The sequence below is a fragment of the Salvia miltiorrhiza genome, chromosome 5 (genome assembly GCF_028751815.1).
Source record: "Salvia miltiorrhiza cultivar Shanhuang (shh) chromosome 5, IMPLAD_Smil_shh, whole genome shotgun sequence".
NCBI classification, from domain to species: domain Eukaryota; kingdom Viridiplantae; phylum Streptophyta; class Magnoliopsida; order Lamiales; family Lamiaceae; genus Salvia; species Salvia miltiorrhiza.
This window is the reverse complement of record NC_080391.1, coordinates 17,039,679-17,060,034: the sequence shown is the minus strand read 5'-3', so window position 1 is coordinate 17,060,034 and position 20,356 is coordinate 17,039,679. Positions and strand designations below refer to the sequence as shown.

At 34.6% G+C, this 20,356-nt stretch overlaps 1 protein-coding gene, 1 long non-coding RNA gene and 1 pseudogene across 2 annotated transcripts; 2 read left to right on the top strand and 1 right to left on the bottom strand.

Annotated features, from left to right (window-relative positions):
• The first annotated feature begins 1,324 nt into the window (after positions 1-1,324).
• LOC130986441 (uncharacterized) lies at positions 1,325-3,369 on the top strand. The gene is made up of 4 exons (XR_009089268.1): positions 1,325-1,462; positions 1,704-1,863; positions 2,583-2,639; positions 2,929-3,369. It is a non-coding gene; the product is annotated as an uncharacterized LOC130986441 (long non-coding RNA).
• An 8,712-nt stretch (positions 3,370-12,081) lies between these two features.
• LOC130986422 (probable protein phosphatase 2C 15) lies at positions 12,082-15,422 on the top strand. The gene is made up of 9 exons (XM_057909829.1): positions 12,082-12,345; positions 12,498-13,041; positions 13,315-13,486; positions 13,579-13,732; positions 13,821-13,884; positions 13,983-14,090; positions 14,181-14,306; positions 14,468-14,700; positions 14,978-15,422. The coding sequence occupies exons 2-9, from the start codon at positions 12,832-12,834 to the stop codon at positions 15,192-15,194; spliced, it is 1,284 nt and encodes a 427-aa protein (XP_057765812.1). The 5' UTR covers positions 12,082-12,345; positions 12,498-12,831; the 3' UTR covers positions 15,195-15,422.
• Positions 15,423-16,553: 1,131 nt separating this feature from the next.
• Positions 16,554-17,485, bottom strand: LOC130986435 (LEAF RUST 10 DISEASE-RESISTANCE LOCUS RECEPTOR-LIKE PROTEIN KINASE-like 2.4; annotated as a pseudogene).
• Positions 17,486-20,356: the final 2,871 nt, after the last annotated feature.

Below are 20,356 nucleotides of genomic sequence, written 5' to 3'. Positions count from 1 at the left end.
GCCGTTGCACCACCCATCCATCGGAATTTCTCCGCCATCCAGCAACGTCGTCGCTCCACTACCGCACCTGGCCGCTGGATTCCCAAGCGTCACCGCCGATTGTTGCGCCTCGCCTTCGCCGTCGATTCCCATCGATTGGAGGTTAATTTTAGCGATTTATCCCCATCCTCCTCCAACTGCCGTCGAAGGCGACCTAGGCTGCCGTCGGATTCCGCCGCTGCCAAGCCCTCTACCGCCGTCGTTGGATTCCATCGCTGCTAAGTAAATTCCGCTGCTGCCAAGTAAATTCTCTTCTTTAATTTTAGTATATTTAGTGGCTTTTTCAAAAAATTTATTACTGAAATTACATTAGAACAAAATTTTCTTTCTGGTCACAAATCCTTCAGTGAGTACTATCTATACAGTTGTTTTAATTTTATTTTTTGCGTTGTCAGCTCATAATTATTTTCGTGTTCTTCGGATTTTAGTTCTAATTAGACATTGCATCGGACTGCTGAGGAGGATGCCTTATTGCAGAAGGGCCTGCTAATGTAAGTGCATTTTCATGTCTATTTTTAGGTTGTTTCTTGAATTTTCGCTCTTGGTGATTCTGTGAATTATTTGATGATTGGGGGATGTATTTTCTAGTTCTTGTGGCTGGATTTTTTTTTTCTTTCTTGATTGCTCATATTGATTCTTTGCGCTTAAGTAATTCGTTAATGTAGCGTATTTGCATTTTTCGTCTGAAATTCTTGTGTGGCTTATGTTTTTCTTGAATCTTGATAATGTGAGCTCTTTGTTTTCATGTCTCTTGTGTTGGGATACAAAAATATTACTGCGAAATCAGTTAAATATCTTAGCTTTGGGCGTGAGTATTTATGTTTTTTCCCCTTCTACTGTGGAAATTGGAATCTAATGTTGTTCTTAGAAAATTAGTGATTGATCAATTAATTTTTTTTTCTGTTAATAGGAGAGAACTTTCTATACTCTGCGATACAATTGTAAGAAACTTTTGATAAAAATGAGGCAGGAAAAAGTGGATGGGAGTGTCTTTTGTCCACTGTTTGAGAGATATTTTAGTGAAATTTCTCATTGATGTATTTAGTGGAGTAATGAAAACTCATTGGCATCACAATTTCTTTGCCTAGCAAGTTTCTTATGGAATGAATGAGCTATGAAGTTGGGGCTCTGCAATGAGAGTTGTATGCATTGTTTATTAACTTTGTTTTACCATATGATTTTTTCAATTTCAGTGCCATTTTGAAATTTATTTAAGCTATGGGATATCTTTATTATAAAGCAAGGCATATTTGTTTTCATTTAATTGTTGCTTGGGCATCTATTTGATTTTATAATTTCATTTTCATTTAGAAATTGTTAATTCTTTCCTTTTATGACAGCCCCTACTTCAAGATTATTAGCGTCTCTTGAGTTCTATGCCTTTTCGTAGGTTGAATCCATCAAAGCTTCTAGATAAGAATCGGTATATGGAATGCTCATACTTTTCTTTGGATCAGCCACCATCATGACTAATTCTTTGTGTTAATGCCATTAAACTATGAAACTTGCCTCTATAGTGTGCTTAGGGAATCCTGTGCATGTAATTATCTACTAGTAAGATTCTTCTTACAGGGAATATGGTTGTAAAAATTGGAAGCAATTTTCCTGATCATGTTAACCATTTATTTGGTTGTACTGATTCATGTCGCTACTTTTGAATGCAGCTTGTAGAAAAGTTTGGCATCGATCCAAATAATGCCTTTGCTATCTGGGATTGGGTGGGAGGACGCTACAGCAGTATGTTCACTTTTATGTCAAATACTCGACTTAGAGGACGACTAACTGGTTTCTGGGCCACTGCTTGCAGTTTGCAGCGCTGTCAGAGTATTGCCTCTTTCTCTGCAATGTGGTTTTTCAGTTGTTGAAAAGTACAGTAATACGCTGCTTTATTTTATTTGAAGCACTTACTTGTATGAGTAATGTAGATAAGATATAACAACTATTCGCAGTTGACATGAAAATATATTAATGCGCTGCTTATAAGCTAAATAATTTGCTGATTGATTGACTGACTACAAAATTATTAACTGACCTTGAATTTGGGAACCTTTTAGCTATTGCTTTCTAGACAAAATAAATTTTTCATAATTTTTATGGTTTTAGATATTTTATATTTTTATTCTGAATCTCTGATATTTCTATCGTTTTTCTCTTTGTATGAAGGTTCTTCAAGTGTTGATCAACATTTCCATTCAGCACCTTTTGAGAAAAACTTACTTGTATGTTTATTTATCAAAATGCTTAGACTTGATTCTTTAGTGTGCTAATTCTTGATATGATAACTTATCTCCATCTAATGAGTAGATGGATTTTGAAGCCAAGTCCCTACATATCCAACTACGATTCTAAGAAGCACCAACTATATATATGTTGGTCTTTAAGTATCATAAAAATGACATATTTGCATGTTTTCTCTCTCTTCACATGCTTTTTGATATCTTGATAGCCTCTTATTCATTGTTTCACGATTGAATTAAGGTTTTGACTTTTAATATCCCCTGGTAAAAATCACTTATGTGTTTTTGCAAAATCTGTTCCTGCAGGTGCTATTGGGCTTGCCGAGTGTTTGGAATGTGTCGTTCCTTGGCTATCCTGCTAGAGTATGTTTATGACTTGTTCAAATTTGTTTGAATATTCCCTATTTATTGATGCTTGACTTATGCATAAGAGTGAGCTATACCTTCCAATTTCACTTAAGCTAAATGCATTCATTCTGTATGTTGCAGCCATTGAGGGTAGGCATTCATTCTGTATGTTGTAGCCATTTAGGTAAATTTAGTTTTATTAAAATGTTTGTTTGCAATGTTTTGTCTCCATTTGTGGATTAATTGGAAGGATGTTTGTTGCTTTGCGATTTTCACTTTCTATTTTATTGCTTGATTTGTTAAGGAACTCGGCTGCTGAAATGGCAGTCTAGCAGCAGCAGCAGCCCACTGTGGAGGTAAGTGATTCTTTAATTTGGGGATTTCTTGGATTCAACATATGATTCATCGGTTGCTGGTACATTTGTGTTTGGAATCGAAAAAGTTGAAGACGTCATCTCATGAGTTGGCGGTATTTGAGGATATAGCTTTGACAGATGTTGATGATCGTGAGCCTGTGCCGATGTCGTTGGAGCATTCAGAAATTGAAATGAGAGATAAGAATCAAATGGTGTGAATCATTTTCTACTTTTCGTCACTATTTGATTTTGTGGGACATGAGTGATTTACACAAAGAGCTGTTGCAAGAAAAGGTTGAAAGACATGAGTGAAATGCATTTCGGAGAATTGTCTTGTGCTCCGGAAAATCATTCTTGTAATGTAGGATGAACGATATTTGAATGTAATTTAGAATGATGACGAATGTTTAAAATTAATGAATGACATTTTTTATTTTTCGTGTATATGTTTTTAATTTTTTATTATAATTTTTCAGATTGAATGAAATATTTATTTGAAAAAATATGAAATTTAAATATAATTTTAAAATTAAAATAAAAAATTGAAAAATTGCGCTGATAGACGACGAACGCATGCGTCTGTTGTCTATTAGCGCCCCCTAATAGACTACACCTACATTTATGACAGACGATTTTCTAATAGATGACACGTTTCGCCTATCATCTATTAGCATTTTTCTTATAGTGTGCTCTTGCAACTGCTATGAATTCTGGGTCATTAGGCTTGATGTGTGGTTTGGCATTGTCTTGTTGTATTACTATGTCTTTGTTTGCAAATGCAGACCACTTGGCCTTAAAAACAGGTAACATCTGTGAAAATGAAAAAAAGAAGAAGCTAAATGATGAATCGGTTTGGTAAATTTTGATAGCATATAATATACAAAATGCATATCTTAGTGATCATGCAGTCCCTTATGATGTTTTTTGTGATTTTAGTATTGGTTTCACTTCCATAGTACATTTAACTCTATTCTTAGAGTTTTTTGTGTTGCCTCTTCATTTGTGAATGGAAAAATGCCCAACTTTCCATCAAAGATAACATTACCCTGTGCATTTATAGTAGGACGTGAAATTGCACACATAAACATGATTTTGGGTCACTCTCACCCGGCATAAGGTAATATTTATCCTTATTCTTGGTTAAGTAAAACCACTTCTCGTCTATGTGTATAATGTTGAACATTGTTTGAAATTTCCTCATGCCTATCTCACTTACACTACTAAGATGACTAAGGCTTCATTGTAGCCTTGCAACTTTGTTTTGAAGTGTTAATAAGAGCTTGATGAAATTGGTATGTGGTCTAAGTTCCTTGGCTTTCACCCACTTATGAATAAGTGACTTACTAACACCTAATGAACCTGCCATCACTCTAATTGATGATCTTTGTAGCACACTTAGCTTTATTACCTTTTATGCATCAAGCTTCCATTTGTCTTTATGAGTTGATCATTTTTTCATGTTCTTCAATGATATAGGTATCCCGACTGCTTGTTGGGCGGCTGCTTCTTTCCAGATGGTCCAAATGGTCTTCAAACTTGTTTTGAAGATGTTGGCAGCCTCTTTCTTGGCACCGTACTGAAGTTTACAGTTCGAACTACGTTGCAACAGCTACTGCGCAATCTGATTTCTCTTTTCATATGTTAGTTTAGTACTCTCTCTAATTTTTGCCATTTTATGGAGTGAGAGAATTTATTGAGTTCAACCACCCCACCCTTGTATTTATTGACTCATTTAGTAGGTAGGTGTATTTGAAAATTCCCTCCAATTTTTTTGGAGGTGTTAAGCTAAAAGTGGCGCCATTTATGTACCCTCCAAATGGGGAATTGTGTTCCAATTTTATGCTTATAAATGAAATTAGTTTTATTGAGACCGAAAATTTGTGAATTCAGTTACAACTTTCCTTTAATTTATGTTTGTAATTTTGTATATGATGCCCAAAATAATTAAAGTATAAATAAAAGAATAAGTTTAAATTAAGGAGTAAAAAAAACATAAAAAAAAAAACAAATAGCTTGTTAAAAAAAGAATACTTTAAGTAAAGGAATTAAAATAATGTCAAATAGCTTTATGCTAATGAAAGATTAGTAAAAAGTAAGCAAAATACATTAACACTATCCTTATAATCTTTCACACCACATTTTTCAGTTTTCTTAATTTTTGTGCCGAGCATCAAATAGGTAGTTGATTGGTGTACGGAGGGAGTAATTGATAAGAGTCTTTAGATATCTAGTATTTTAATATGTAGTTTATTTCAAATATTAAAACCTTTTTATAAATTAATAACATATTATCTGTTATTCATATTCTTTTAATTTTGTATCATATCTAAAAAATATAATAATATAATATTTTTTATATATTTTATTAAATAAGGTATTGATATTTAATAACTAAATAAATATCTCAATTAAGATTATCACATATTATCTCATGTAACAAACGGATAATTAACCGAATAATTATTTTGGTTATTTTCAGTTATTCCAAATTTCTATCGCATAGAAAATTATTTTTAATTTAATTCAAATTTAGTTGACTTTATTGTCCACGGAACATTACTACGTACGATAGGCACGTTAACTCGTGTCCACAATGTGTAATGACAATGTTCTATTATTTAAAACGACACTTAATAAAGATTGGATTTTTCAAATAAGTTCAATAAATCTTTGAGGTGGTCTTGGGTGTACTGTACAATTGGGTTATATCCTCACTTAGATTCTAGCCCGTGCCCGTATTCTGACCTGAATTTTATAAATAACACTAACTTGGGTGCAAGTCAACCCGATTGTACGGTACACCAAGTTGTATCCTAATTTTTGTGTAAATCTTTTTGTAGGTATTCTTGTAAAGGTGTGTTACTTTGATGGAAAATGAGAGAAAATATATTTTCACATGTTTACTCATTTTCACTCATTTTTCTCTCCAATGTTGGATAATATTATTCTATAGTGAGAGTGTGAAAATATTTTTAATATTTTTTCATCTTTTCATCTCCAGTCAATATATGATAATATATATATATATATATATATATATATAGGGGTGGGACGGTACAGTATACCTTATTAAATCGACCATACCTTATACCTTACCTTTACCTCCGGTATGGAGAAAATTCATACCTTTACCTACGGTATACCTTAGTTCGGTATACATTAAGTACGGTATGGAGAATATATAAAACCTTTACCGTACCTTTATTTCGGTATACCTTACCGAATTTCGGTATACCGTACTTTCACGATATACCGCACTTTAACGGTATACCAAAATAATCGGTATTACCGAAATCGAAAAAATTCAATACGGTAAAAAATTGATAACTTATTTATTTAGAACATGTTTAGATAATGAATAATATTTAACAAATATATAATAATGACATAATAATTAAAATATATCACAAATAAATAAAAAGTAATACATTTATTATTAATGATATCAATGTAAAGTTATATGAGACTTATAAGTTAGATGTAATCTAAGTTATAATATAATATCAATATTAATTATAAGTATGCTATTATATACATAGATGTTACGTGTTAGATGTATAATTTATTGTAGAACAATAATCTTAGTCATATAATATAGAATATTATATTATAACTGTGTTATGATATCAATATAAATAATTCAGTTATATTAAATTATATAACTTACATACTATATTACTCCCTCTGTCCCGCCCAAGATGCTACATATTCCTTTTCGGGTCGTCCCAACGAAGATGCTACATTTCTATATTTGGCAAAAATAAGGAATTTTAAACACTTAATTAACACTAATTAAGTATTTCTTTATTACATTCTCTATCTTACTTTATCACTTTATTATCTTCTCTTTCTTACTTTATCACTTTATTCCTTTCTCTCTCTTACTTTATCACTTTATTATTACACACTTAAGATACTCCCTCCGTCCCAATAATGAAGACACACTTCATTTGGGCACGGAGATTAAGGAGATATAGTTTAGGTGAAAAAGTATTGTGGCCCACATCATTAGTGTAGTTGATTAACTTTTGTTTATTGAATTTATTTACTTTTATTTTACATTTTATATTGATTTTTTAATTTTAAAAATTCAAATTTTCTACCACCACCACTGCCGACCACCACTCTTTGATCCGGCGAGCCATCGCCACTATCCCCGTCAACCCCTTTCCCTTCGCCCCTGCTCCCTCCGATCTGAGATCCCCAAATCAGAAAAAGTCTGCAAATTTGGAACCTCCAATTCATACCCCAAATAAGAAATAATCCCCAAAATCAAGGTCTTCATAGGCATGAAACAAAAAATAAATCTGGAAATTTGAAACCCAGAAGGCATTGCTGAAGAAGAATTTTGATTTCAATTTTCATGGGCAGAAAGAGCGAGTGAGATGAAGGTGATGGTGGTTGTAATAACGGTGACGCCGGCCACGGACGGTGGCGGAGGAGGGGAGGCGGTGGCAGAATTGGAGCGAGGAGATGGGCGGCGGCCGTGGAGGATTCTGAAACCAAGGCGGAGGGTTCCAGAGATGGTGTCGAAAGGGGGGAGAAGATCGATGGGGGACGGGTTTTCCAGAATAGGGTTAGATATAGGTTGGAGATTCCAGATGGAGGGCGGTGGCTACGATTCTAGAGGGTGGTGATCGTGGCGAGGGGTGTTCGGCGATTCTAGAAGGGCGGCGGCGAGGGCTGTTTGGCGATTCCAGAAGGGCAGTAGTCGTCGCGAGGGGTGTTCGGTGATTCCAGAAGGGCAGCAGTCGTCGCGAGGGGTGTTCGGTGATTCCAGAAGGGCAGCGGCGAGGGGTGTTCGACGAATCCAGAAGGGCGGCGGCGAGGGGTGTTCGGCGGTGGTTGTGGCTCGGCGGCGGCGACTCCGCCGAGAAGGGGGAGGGGATGGGAGAACATTAGAGAGAGAGATGGGGTTGAAATGAGGGAGGCGCACGAATTGTTTCCTTCAATTAGGGTTTTTATTATGTATTTATATGATGATTAAGGTTGAGTTAATTAGAAGTTGTTAAGCCCTAATTATTTCCATATTTAGAAGTGTGTCTTTATTATTGGGACAACCCATTAAGGAAAGTGTGTCTTCATTATTGGGACGGAGGGAGTATTAATCTACAACTCCTTAAATCCCGTGCCGAAAAGCAAATGTAGCGTCTTGGCCGGGACGGAGGGAGTATATTTTATTCATTTTTATATCATTTGATGATATTTATATTCGCATACTTGTATGCATTCATGTAATATATAGTAAATTATATAGATGTCATAAGTTACATATAATTTATATGTTAGATGTAATATTATTTATAATATAATACTAATATTATAATTATGCTATTATATATGTAACTAATATAAATTAGATGTATAATCTATTGTAAAACAATAATTTTAGATATATATTACAACTATACTATAATATCAAAATAAACAATTTTATATTATTGTATGACTTATACTATATACTATATTTTATTTGTTTTTATATCATTTGATGATATTTATAAATTCATGTACAATTGTATATATTCACCTAATATAGATTATATACATCATTTTATAAAATTTATAAATATTTTTCAAAATATAAACATAAAAATATATATTATACTCCCTCCGTCCCGCTAATAATGGCACGTTTCTTTTCGGCACGAAGATTAAGTAGAAGCAAGTTAAGTGAATAAGGAGTGTGGTGTTTGTGATTAAGGAATTATTAATTGTTTCTAAAAATTTCAGCAAAGATTGCAGCAAGATCACAGCAAGATTGCAGCAAGATTAAGGAGAATTAAGTTAAGCGAATTAAGAATATTGCAGCAAGATCACAACCAAAAATCATTATTAGTATATCCCTTCCTTTCTCCTCCAACCTCCAAAATTCTGCCGCCGGAGGCCGGTGGCCAGAGTCGCCACCGCCAAGAACAGCTCCTGGCTGGATCAACCCATCTCCAATCACCAAAGACTAAGGCTCTAAAGCATCTCCAGAAATTCAGTAAAAACTTGAAGGAATTTCCAAAAATTATCTCAACAAATTACCAAAACAATCACAAAATTACAAACCCACATCTGCATTTTCCACCCAAAATCAATAGATCGAAAAGTTTCCAGAACTTCTCCACTGCCTCTCTCAAATCCCACCTCCTCTCCGCATCCTACTCGCAGCAACACATCCCGATTTCATCAACCCAGCCATCTCCGTCTCGAAGCATTTTAAGAAATTCTCACAACATTACAAACCCAGATTTTAAAAAATTGAATATCAAAGCTTACAATTTACAAACCCAGATTTTAAGAGGCAGTGGCGGAACTAGCAACGGGAAGGAAGGACGTCGGCGAACAAAATTTTGGCGTCCAGTAGAGAAGTCGGCGTAGCACCGCCATCTCTGAAAATCGCAGTTGCCTTCTCTGTGAATTGCAATCGCTGGTGATTTTAGGTTTTACAAAGAGGTTGTTCTTCAAGAGGAGGTGGTGGAGAAGAGTATGGCGTGGAGCAGGCGCAGATGATGCAATGGCGCGGAGCAGGAGGAAGGTGAGGGATGCGGCGGCATGGAGCATGCGGAAGGTGAGGGAGGCGGCGGCGCTAGGCGGTGGAGGGATGAAGAAGAGGGGTAGAGAGAGATGGAAGGGGCGTGAGTTTAGAGAGGGAGAGTGTGTGTTACTACAAAGTAATTAGGGAGATTTATTTAGGTAGACAATTAGGGAGTTAATTAAGTCTTAAGTGACCCCTTATTTTTTCCAAAATAGGAAACGTGCCATTAATAGCGGGACAACCCAAAAAGAAAAACGTGTCATTATTAGCGGGACGGAGGGAGTATATTTTAAAACTATAGATTTTGATACGATATATACCGCGATTTTCGGTACCAATATATACGGACAACTGCGGTATATCAGAATAAGGTATTGTACCTTATTACGGTATATACCGAATATTAAGGTATACTAGAACAAGGTATGATACCGCATCACCGGTATATACAGTAATATTCGGTATACTAGTAATACGATATCATACCGTGTTTTGGTATATACCTTTAATACGGTATTTATTGATTTTTCCGGTATATACCGCGGTATCAGTATACACCGGTATACCCCGGTATCTGAAAAATTCATACCTTTACCTTACCGTAAATCTTCGGTACGATATCATACCTTACCAGAAAAACCGGTATACCTTAAATTCGGTATTTTCCGGTATTTTACGGTACAGTATGGCCGGTATACCAAGTTTTCGGTATATTTTTCTAGCCATATATATATATATATATATATATATATATATATAGGGGTGGACTAGAATAAAAACACTCTTAAGTGTATAAAATATAAACGTTTCTTAATATACGAATTTTATGTAGAACACGTATGAATTTATCCAACAGAGTTACGAATTGCCAAAAATAAATTTTTGTTACCTTTGGGATTCGAACTCAGGACCACGAATTCATCCAACAGGGTTACGAATCAACCGTAGATCTTGATGATCTAAGGGCTGAAAATCATTTATATTTTATACACTTAAGAGTGTTTTTATTCTAGCCCTCCCCTATATATATATATATATATATATATATATATATATATATATATATATATATAATATTTTTTCATCTTTTCTTATTCAATTTTTTTCAATGAAATTTTTTCAATCAAAATAAACGCACCCTAAAAAGATTTTTTTTTTTGCGATCATTTTTTTTTTTGGATTTCAATGCAAAGTGCAGACGACAAGAATCCACTAAATATTAGTAGTAGTAAAATGTTCAAATTAATATATTTGACTATTACTAGAGCTAGTCCTGAGAAATTTTATCCATAACGTAACTATGTCTCGATGCTTATAAAATGAATAAAATTGGGCATTTTGGGTAATTTATAAAGTTAAGATTACTTCTTATATATAGTATTAAAGAAAAATAAAAAAATATAGATGGTTATATTTATCTTAAAAAAATGGTTATATTTCCCTTAAAAAAAGATGCTTATATAGTTATATTTGTGAATAAAGATTAGTTCATGTATGAATAAAAAAAGATTAGTTCATACTCCCTCCGTCCCACGAATCTTGAGTCAATTCTTTTCGGCACGAGAATTAAAAAAAATAGTGTGTTAAGTGTGGTAGGTGAAAAAGTGAAAAAGTGAAATGACTCAAGATTCGTGGGACGTCTGAAAAAGGAAAGTGACTCAAGATTCATGGGACGCAGAGAGTATAATTTAGACAAAAACTTTATGAATAATTCAGCCCATTTGCAATCAAATTGGGCCTTTGTTTAACCAAAAAGCCCAATCGTATTTATCTATTTGGGCCTTCTTTGTGCAGTACAATTAGAAAAGATAAGCTGACATAAAAAAAGAAAGAGATGAGCTGAGCTGTCACTGAGTAATGTGCATTGCATTTTGCAAGTATGATGGCTGATTAATAGTTAACCAAGTTTCCAATTGCACTGTCCGCAAAAAAAATTACTCCAACGTCACGTATTTTTTTTTTTCGAACCGTCCTAAGAAAGTTAATGCATTTCTGTTTTTGAAATAAATTAAAGTTATTTTTCATTTACTTTTTCTTTTATTTCACTTTTTCACTAAATACTAGTAATTTCTTAAATTCTGTGTCAAAAAAAAAAAAAACGCTCACCATCACTGGAACGAAGGAATTAATATTTATATAGTAGTATTAATTTAGAGGATCGAATATTTTAAACCATATGTGTACTAATTTAATTAGTGGAAACTCGAATATTTGAATTATTTCATCCAACATCACGATGCATATTAAAATTTTATTTTTAGAAGCCGTTAATATTTATTTTTATATCAAAATAGGAATTTTTGACGGAGCCACTAATCATTACGTGATTATATTTCGAGACATTTCAAAACAAGAAAACATTAATTTATTGGCCTAATAGTGTATTTTCCCTAAATTTAAGTTAATCTTTCGTCACCGCCACTTGTCATACAAAACTGCGATATGTTTTATTCTGCCAAATAATATCTTTGTTAGCCTGTCTTGCTGATCTGTATTTCTTTATAGATAGATTAATTCTCAACACCTTAATTTCATTGCGGAATGTTTTTCTTTTCTTTTTTCTTTTTCTAATTTTAATTTTCTGTTTACGTAATTAAAAGTTAATAAGTATTGGGGTTCTTGATGATTGGGGGGTCCTTACAGTTCATTCTTTGTCATCAATCCGCGTTTGGTCCATTTCCGTGTGAATTTTGCCTCCCATCCTTTTATATTCCTTCAATTTTCTAGTGGATTTGTTTGGTTTTCCAGTCACCATCAGATCTGCATATTGCCATACTACTTTTGCTAAATTAAAGAAAAAAACATAGTACACATACTGAAAGTCTTTCAGTCGTCTTTTGAGGTAATCCCATGTTTCCTTTCTGTAGGAATCTTTTATCTTTTCCTTTTCAATTCCTTGCTGTATTCTTGTCCTCTTTTGATGCAATTAGCTATTTGGGGTTTGAGATCTTATTTTGATAGTGTTGTGTATGTGTCCATAATTTGTGATTGCAGGCAAAGTTTTGAACTTGGGGGTTTTCTCTGCTGAAAAGATTGGATTTTGTCGAAGTGGGGTTTTCTTCTTTGGGATTGGAGATATATTACTTATCTTTTTGGTGGTGCTTTGTGAATTTTCTATTTGTAGGGTGTGTGTGAATTTCACTTTTCTTAGAGAAAAAGTGAATTGGGATTGGGGAATGTTGGAGGGTTGTGTAAAGTGAAGTTGAGTCTTGTTTAGTGTATATGATGGTGGGAATTCGTGAGATTCGAATATATCTGTGATTTGGACGAGGTTAAACGGTCTGCATCTTTGTCTGAGCTCGAAGAGAAAGAGCTGTGTGGTTCAGTAATGGGGTCGAGGGGAGATAGATATGAACATCATGATCTTGTGCCATTAGCTGCCCTCATAAATAGGGAGTTGAGGAATGAGAAAATGGAGAAGCCCGCTGTGAGATATGGCTCTGCAGCTCAGTCGAGGAAAGGGGAGGATTATTTCTTGATGAAGACTGATTGCCAGAGAGTTGCTGGAAATCCATCTACGTCGTTCTCTGTTTTTGGAGTACGTAATCCATTTATTATCTCAGTTTACGTACTGATGATTGTGTTTGGTCAGTTGCTTTTGTTTTAATACGCAAAATCTGTTTGAGATTTGGTATGTGGGAGAATTTACTTTCTTGGTAAACTATCTGTAACTCGTTGTATCCTAATATAGAAGATGTCGATGCAACTTATCGTCTGTTAGCTTAGTTTGGCTGATGATTCTTGAAAGAGTTTTTTATTTTTCTATAGATTATTGACTTTGTATAATGGTAGTTATTCTATTAACTTGTAGATCTTTGATGGGCATAATGGGAGTGCAGCTGCAATATTTTCGAGAGACCATTTGTTAAACTACGTATTAAATGCCATGCCTCGTGGACTTGGACGGGATGAATGGCTACATGCTTTACCTAGAGCTTTGGTTGCTGGCTTTGTGAAAACTGACAAGGAATTCCAGGCCAAAGGCACGGGTTCTAAACGTTTAACTGATTTTTTGCTATCAAAGACTTATTTATCATGTGCTTAAGTAATAAGCTGAGGCTCGTATCCTCTGCAGGAAAGACTTCTGGAACTACGGCAACATTTGTAATTATTGACGGGTGGACAGTTACAGTTGCATCTGTTGGAGACTCACGCTGCATTTTAGATGCTCAGGGTGGCGGTGTCTCCATCTTAACCGTTGATCATAGACTTGAAGAAAATGCAGAGGAGTTAGTTCTTTTCCGTCAAGTGTAAACTTCATTGTAAACTTTTGTATACTTGTCTCACTGAAAATCCATTCTCTTTCTAAACTTGCAGAAGAGAGCGTGTAACAGCCAGTGGAGGTGAAGTTGGAAGGCTTAGCATTTTTGGTGGGACCGAGGTATGATCCGAATCCAAACTGCGTATATTCTAGAAGGCCTTGTTATCGGATTGAGGGAAGTTTGTCATTTTGTGACAATGCTTGCCTTACCTCTTCAGGTTGGTCCTCTTCGTTGTTGGCCAGGGGGTTTGTGTCTTTCTCGATCAATTGGTGACATGGATGTGGGCGAATTTATTGTTCCAATACCATATGTCAAGCAAGTAAAGGTAGATCTAATAACTTTTTTAGTACTTTCTTGTTTTAGCACGGCAAATTTACCTTGAAATGACCGACTTTTGTTTCGTGTCAATTTGAAGTTATCAAGTACAGGGGGAAGGCTAATAATCGCCTCTGATGGTGTCTGGGATGCATTGTCATCAGAAATGGCTGCAAAATCGTGCCGTGGATTGCCTGCCGAACTTGCTGCTCGTCTAGTGGTGAAGGTATCGAACTCATAAGCTCCCGTCTTTAGTTTATACGAATCTGCTCTTTAAGGTATGTGATGAAAAATAGAAAATGGTTGCTGAAATCTTGATTTGCACCAATGGTAAACCAGCCTTTATGGGATTACCATATCTCATTGCATGAAACCGGTATTGTATAGGAAGCGTTGAGGTCGCGTGGGCTCAAGGATGACACGACTTGCATAGTCGTTGATATAATTCCACCAGACAACAATCCTCCGCCTTCCCCCCCGCCCAAGAAATACAACAAGCTCAAAGCCTTATTTTTCAGAAAAAATTCTTGGAAATCCACCAACAAATTAGCGAAGAAGCTATCTGCTGTGGGTATCGTGGAGGAGTTATTCGAAGAAGGATCGGCAATGCTTGCTGAAAGGTCAGTATAAGACCTAAAAACTTGTTTTCTTGGTGTTCATTTGAGATAATGTGAGTATTTAAAGGATTAGATGATCAGACGAGATCAAAATTGTTCATCATCAAAGCATGTGATGGATCAACTTATATTATTTTTATCTAACTACGCTATCACCCAAAGCAAACGCCCTTTAGTGTATATATATTTGAATCTGTTTGAAAATGTGAAGACCTCATAAATTAGGGAGTATAATATGTGAAGTTGTACAAAATTGATCTTATTTCTTCAACAATGACAGACTTGGAAATGATGAGCCGACTACACAGACGGGCAGTCTTTTTGTGTGTGCCGTGTGCCAAGCTGACCTGGCACCTAATGAGGGAATCTCTGTTCATGCTGGATCGATATTCTCGGTGAGCTCGAAACCATGGCAAGGTCCTTTCCTCTGTTCCGACTGTCGGAATAAGAAGGATGCCATGGAAGGGAAGAGACCAAGTGGAGTTAGAGTAGTATAGGTTAGCTGATCTTTGTTTAATTGCTGCCATTCTTTTGTTCGCCTTCTTGTTCTTGCTTAGGTGATTATTTTGGATATCGAATGTTAAAATCGATATATTTTCTCTAATTAAATTCATTGTTAAGGTAGGGAAAAACGAGTGCATTCTTTGGCTGACATATTGCTTTGTCACGAATGAAATTGGTGGTTAGTATTTGTTATAAATAAAATAAAGATTTCATTCTCGTTCCATCAGGATATATGGTTTAGATTTTTGGATTTCCGATTCTTTATTATCACAACAAAAAAGTCATATAATTTTTTTTCATAATAATTTAGCTATACAATTGATATTCATATGGAAATTCTCCAATTCTTATTTTTCTGATTGACATTGTCAATCTAATGCAACTCCGAACCAGCAAAGTTTCAACAAGACCAAAACAAAAGAAAATTAATAGAGCAAACAAGTTGCCAAAATGGAAAATAAATGCAAATCCTGATGAATGTGACTGAATTTAATTTAAGAGATGAAATGGAAGTTGGAAACAACCTTGCAAACTTAAATTCTTCAGTTTTTCTTACTTATTTTTATAACAGTGCCAATGCAACATTTCAACAAGCAAAAAAGGATGAAGTGAGAAGATTGTCACACTAAACACTAGACATGTTAACATACAAATTCAAGAAAAATACTAGAAAGCAGGGACGGATCCAGAATTTTTTTGTTACGGGGGCACAAAATAGTTATATATAAAAAACACATTTAAAAGATCAATGAGGTCTAGTTCAAGTGGCAAAGTTGAGATAGCCAAAGACTCTTTTTTGTGAGAGGTATTAGATTTAAAATACGTTCAAAAAAATTACTACATAATAATTCACGTATATTACAATTAAAATCTACGAATTTCTAATGCTCTTTTCTAAAATATTTCTATATAAATCTAAATCAAAATTTGTAATTTTATAAATTAAAATTGAAATAGATAGAATTCTAAAAAAAAAAACAATCAAATTAATTGATATTACAAATTTACAAAATGAATTATTTTATAATACCTACTGAAACTTGAGATAGAATCAATCAAACTTAATTTACTGACGATGATGATGATGGAAGGAGAAGAGACAGAGCACTGCTAAATTCTTCACTTTTCAGAGTTTGCATTAATTTTGGGGTTTGGGGGTCTGGATTTGGCAATATTAATATAAAAAAATGTTAACAGGGCACACGATTAATTTTGGATTGGTAAGATTGGGTTTGGGGCACATATATAATTAACTAAAACAATTAAAGTTGTGGGGGCACGTGCCCCCGTATTTGGAAACGTAGATCCGTCTCTGCTAGAAAGGTTCAAAGGTTGAAAACTGTGGGGGATAAAGGTAAGGTTTAGGTGGAAAGTCCAATGATCCATGTTTCCCTTCCAACATTTGTACGACCTTGGTCATCGAAGGTCGGTCATTAGGGTTTGCCTGTATGCACCACAACCCAACAATGATCAAGTTTCTCTTTACAAGCTGGTTTTCATCTTCTTCATCCAATTTTCCAACAAGATCCGTTGCTGCATTCATCTAAAGCTGCTTGTAGATATGATGAGGGAAGTATACTTCACTCGTACGATCTACATCCCTTGGATCACTGCTGTTTCTCCTTCCTCCCACCATTTTCAAAACCAATATTCCATAGCTATACACATCACACTTGTAAAACACTTCTCCCAAGTTTCTAGAAAACACTTCAGGGGCAATGTACCCGATAGTACCTCTCGCCACCGACTGTTTGGACACAACTTGGCAAGTCCAAAATCTGAAATCCTAGGATTCAAATCCTTAATTATCAAGAAGAATGTTCTGAGGCTTGATGTCCAAATGAAGGATTCTCGCATTGCAACCTTGATGCAAGTACTCTAGCCCTCGAGCAATGCCATGTGCGATCTCAAACAATTTATCCCATCCCAACCAGATTCTGCAGAAGCAGAAACAGTGTTGCAAATGAATTTTTCAAGAGATCCATTAGACATGAAGTCATAAATGAGAGCTCTTTTAGAACCTTGGAAACAAAATCCTAAAAGCGCTACAATGTTAAGGTGGGAAGTTCTACTGATAGTGACAACCTCATTCATGAAATCTTCCCCATTTTCATTAGATTCGTTCAAGACCTTCTTCACTGCCACGAGATGACCGTCGGGAAACTGTCCTTTATAGACACTACCGAACCCTCCTTTTCCTAACTTTTCACTAAATGAGTTTGTCATTTTCTTGATGCTCGAGTATTTGTATCTCATTGGTGCAAGGTTTCCATTCTGCTTCAGAAAGTGTTGGATAACTTGGATGCCTTTTTCATTTTCATATTTTGCCTTTGCACGCTTTCTCCAAATGAAAACGAAAAGAATTATCAAAGCTGATGTAAGGGGGCTGTTATTATACCACCTGTAGTGATAAAATTTGATTTATCTATATCATTTTGATATAATTAATCAATATAGTTTTATTTGATAAAAGTAAAAAATACAGATGCAATATCTATTATATTTAATTTTTAAATTAATAATTTGATCTATTTAATTTTATAATTAAGGGCGTTTATGTTTATTTTGCATGATTAGTAACATGCATATATAATTGAGTATTTTATTCTCGAAAGTAAGATTTCTCCAATCTCACTATTTCAATGAGATATGAATCAAGCAAAACCAACCTAATGATATAAACAATCAAGGCTTTGAAATACTACAAAGTTTGAATTCATTTTTTTTATTGGGGGCATGGGGAGGGGAAGCCGTGGGGTTTGAACCCTAAACCTCACTATTCGTAGATAGGAGGTCGCACCGCTTGGTGTCCCCTTGAGGACAAGTTTGAATTCATTTAAGTAAACAAAGAATTAAACCTTACTATTTTTATCTATCAAGACTAATCCCCATAGTAAAATCTCTTTAAAACAATACTCAATAAATTAATAAACTCTATGAATTTATAAATTTCTCATGTCTCAACTTTGTTCAGTTCGAAAATCATCAAAATAATAATATAATAACCTCTTTATAAATATATAGGTCCTGTTAATATTGAATTAATAATTATAAAAATATCACAATTATAAATACCATGGTAATTTGTTAAAATATGAACTTATTGTTGAATCATCTTCAGGTAAATCATCATTAGAATCTCCAGTATTATCAGCCACAATAAATTGATGGATACATGCATTTATTTAATTTAAATATTATCTCTAATTTATTTTTACAAATTATAACATGATTTAAAATTATAATTTCTGAAATTAAGAGAACACTCTATAAATTTAAAAGTTATTAACTTATCAATAAATAAAATTCTTAGGTCCCAGAGTTGTTTATTTATAATGGTTTTATTGTTGTTTTCATCATATACCATTTTGAGTTCATCTTTCTTTAATTTTCTCTCTCTACAAATATTTTCTTTCTCTAGCAAAAGTACTTTGACAATTTATAAGCTTTTAAAAAATTATACTAAGTTAATGAAACTTATAAGCTCTTAAAATAAGCTTAGCCAAACACCCTCTTAATTTAATACTCTTAATTTAATAACAGTAGTGTAATATGGTATGATATACAATAATGAATTCATATTGTTAAATGAGATATTACACGTCAATGCTAATGAAAGGACATACCTATAAAACCGATCTTTTTAAGTGTCGTGTTTCCTGCAAACAAATCAACATTAATCAGCAACTCGCAGGTATATACTAATTTGGCTGGTTTTTCAGTTTGAGGTCTCACTTTTTTCCTATTCTCAACGCAACTATATATGCAGCAATGAGATTGAGAAAATACCTGTTTTGCAGTAGAAGTCATTCTCGTTTTCTGCAAGACACTGCCCTCCTCCACTGTAGCATCGATTACAATCTTCAGACACATTCCACTCCAAAGTGTAACTAGGACTCAAGAGGTGTAATAAGTCACTTGAGTTTCCATCAGACTTGATAGGTAGTTGAATCAAGGAACATTCTAGAGGAATCTCTGGAGCATGATCGTGCATTGCCGGAATTTTATAGTACACTGTAGAGGCTTCACAAGCTGTACGGCTATAGTTTTGGAAATAATGTTGGATTTGATGGTTGGTAGTTTTATTGAAGCATGTGAAGAAGGTGATGTTTGGGGAGAATGTGAATGAAACTGAGGCAGAGACACATTTATGAAAGAAAAGCAGTTGGGTGATTCCAGTAAAATCTGGAGCAAGAAATCGACAACTAGGAATTTATTTTTTGATGGCTGCTCTAGAATATATTTGCCAGACGCGCGTTGCAGCTCCTATATATAATCTTGGATGTTCTTCTGTAGAAGAATCACAGCCGTCAACAACGAACAATCCGCATTCGGGATCAAGAATATCGGTAAAGGGAAATTGTAGAGAAAAGTTTCTGTAGGAGTAGGATTTTTGGCATTTGGAATGAGCTTGGAGTAGAAGAAGCTGCCACACCACCAACAATATTAACACATCTTTTCCAACACCCATCTCTCTCTCTCTCTCTGTGAGCCTTCTGTTGGTTTCCATAATCCACTTCTGTTATATATTTACAATTAAGCTCGTTCCATGCAGTCATTTGGCTCCAGCCATCACGCTAAATGACTTGGCAATCCTTTTTGTTTTTTAATCCATGAACCAACTTTGTAATTTATGACTTCTTAAAGTGTGGATATATAACTCTTTGAATAGGTCCGTGCAAGAAGCACAAATTAATTTCCTGTTTTACACTTGAAAGTTCAAGCCCACTTCTTGGATTCTCTTTTAAAAAATGAAAACATTGAAGCCCAAAAGTGGCCTAACAGGGGAAAATCATGAATAGGTCTTCCACGGACCACCTTTAGATTGATTTCGTGTCTCAGGATTTAATAATTCAATTTGTCTCTTTTATGTTCTGCACACTATTGTTCATGAGCGACGCCAACTTGGGTGTAGTAGATCCATAATATTCCAGATAAATATAGGAGCTATATATATAATATCATAGCCAAAATAAAACCAGTTGTTGCTATCTTGATTCCTTATTCCACAACTTGATCTTGAGAAGGCAGACATATAATTAAGTGCATCGTTGTTAGAATTCCATATATAGTCCAACAGCAACGACCGAATTGGTTAGTTTCATGTATAAGGATATATTCTATGCTTAATTTAAAGTTTCATCAATAAGTTGGC

Coding starts and splice junctions, on each gene's coding strand:
- LOC130986422 (XM_057909829.1), top strand. CDS start 12,832: ATGGGGTCGAGGGGAGATAGATATGAACATCATGATCTTGTGCCATTA. Junction 14,307..14,467: donor CTGCTCGTCTAGTGGTGAAG/GTATCGAACTCA, acceptor GGTATTGTATAG/GAAGCGTTGAGGTCGCGTGG. Junction 14,701..14,977: donor TCGGCAATGCTTGCTGAAAG/GTCAGTATAAGA, acceptor CAACAATGACAG/ACTTGGAAATGATGAGCCGA.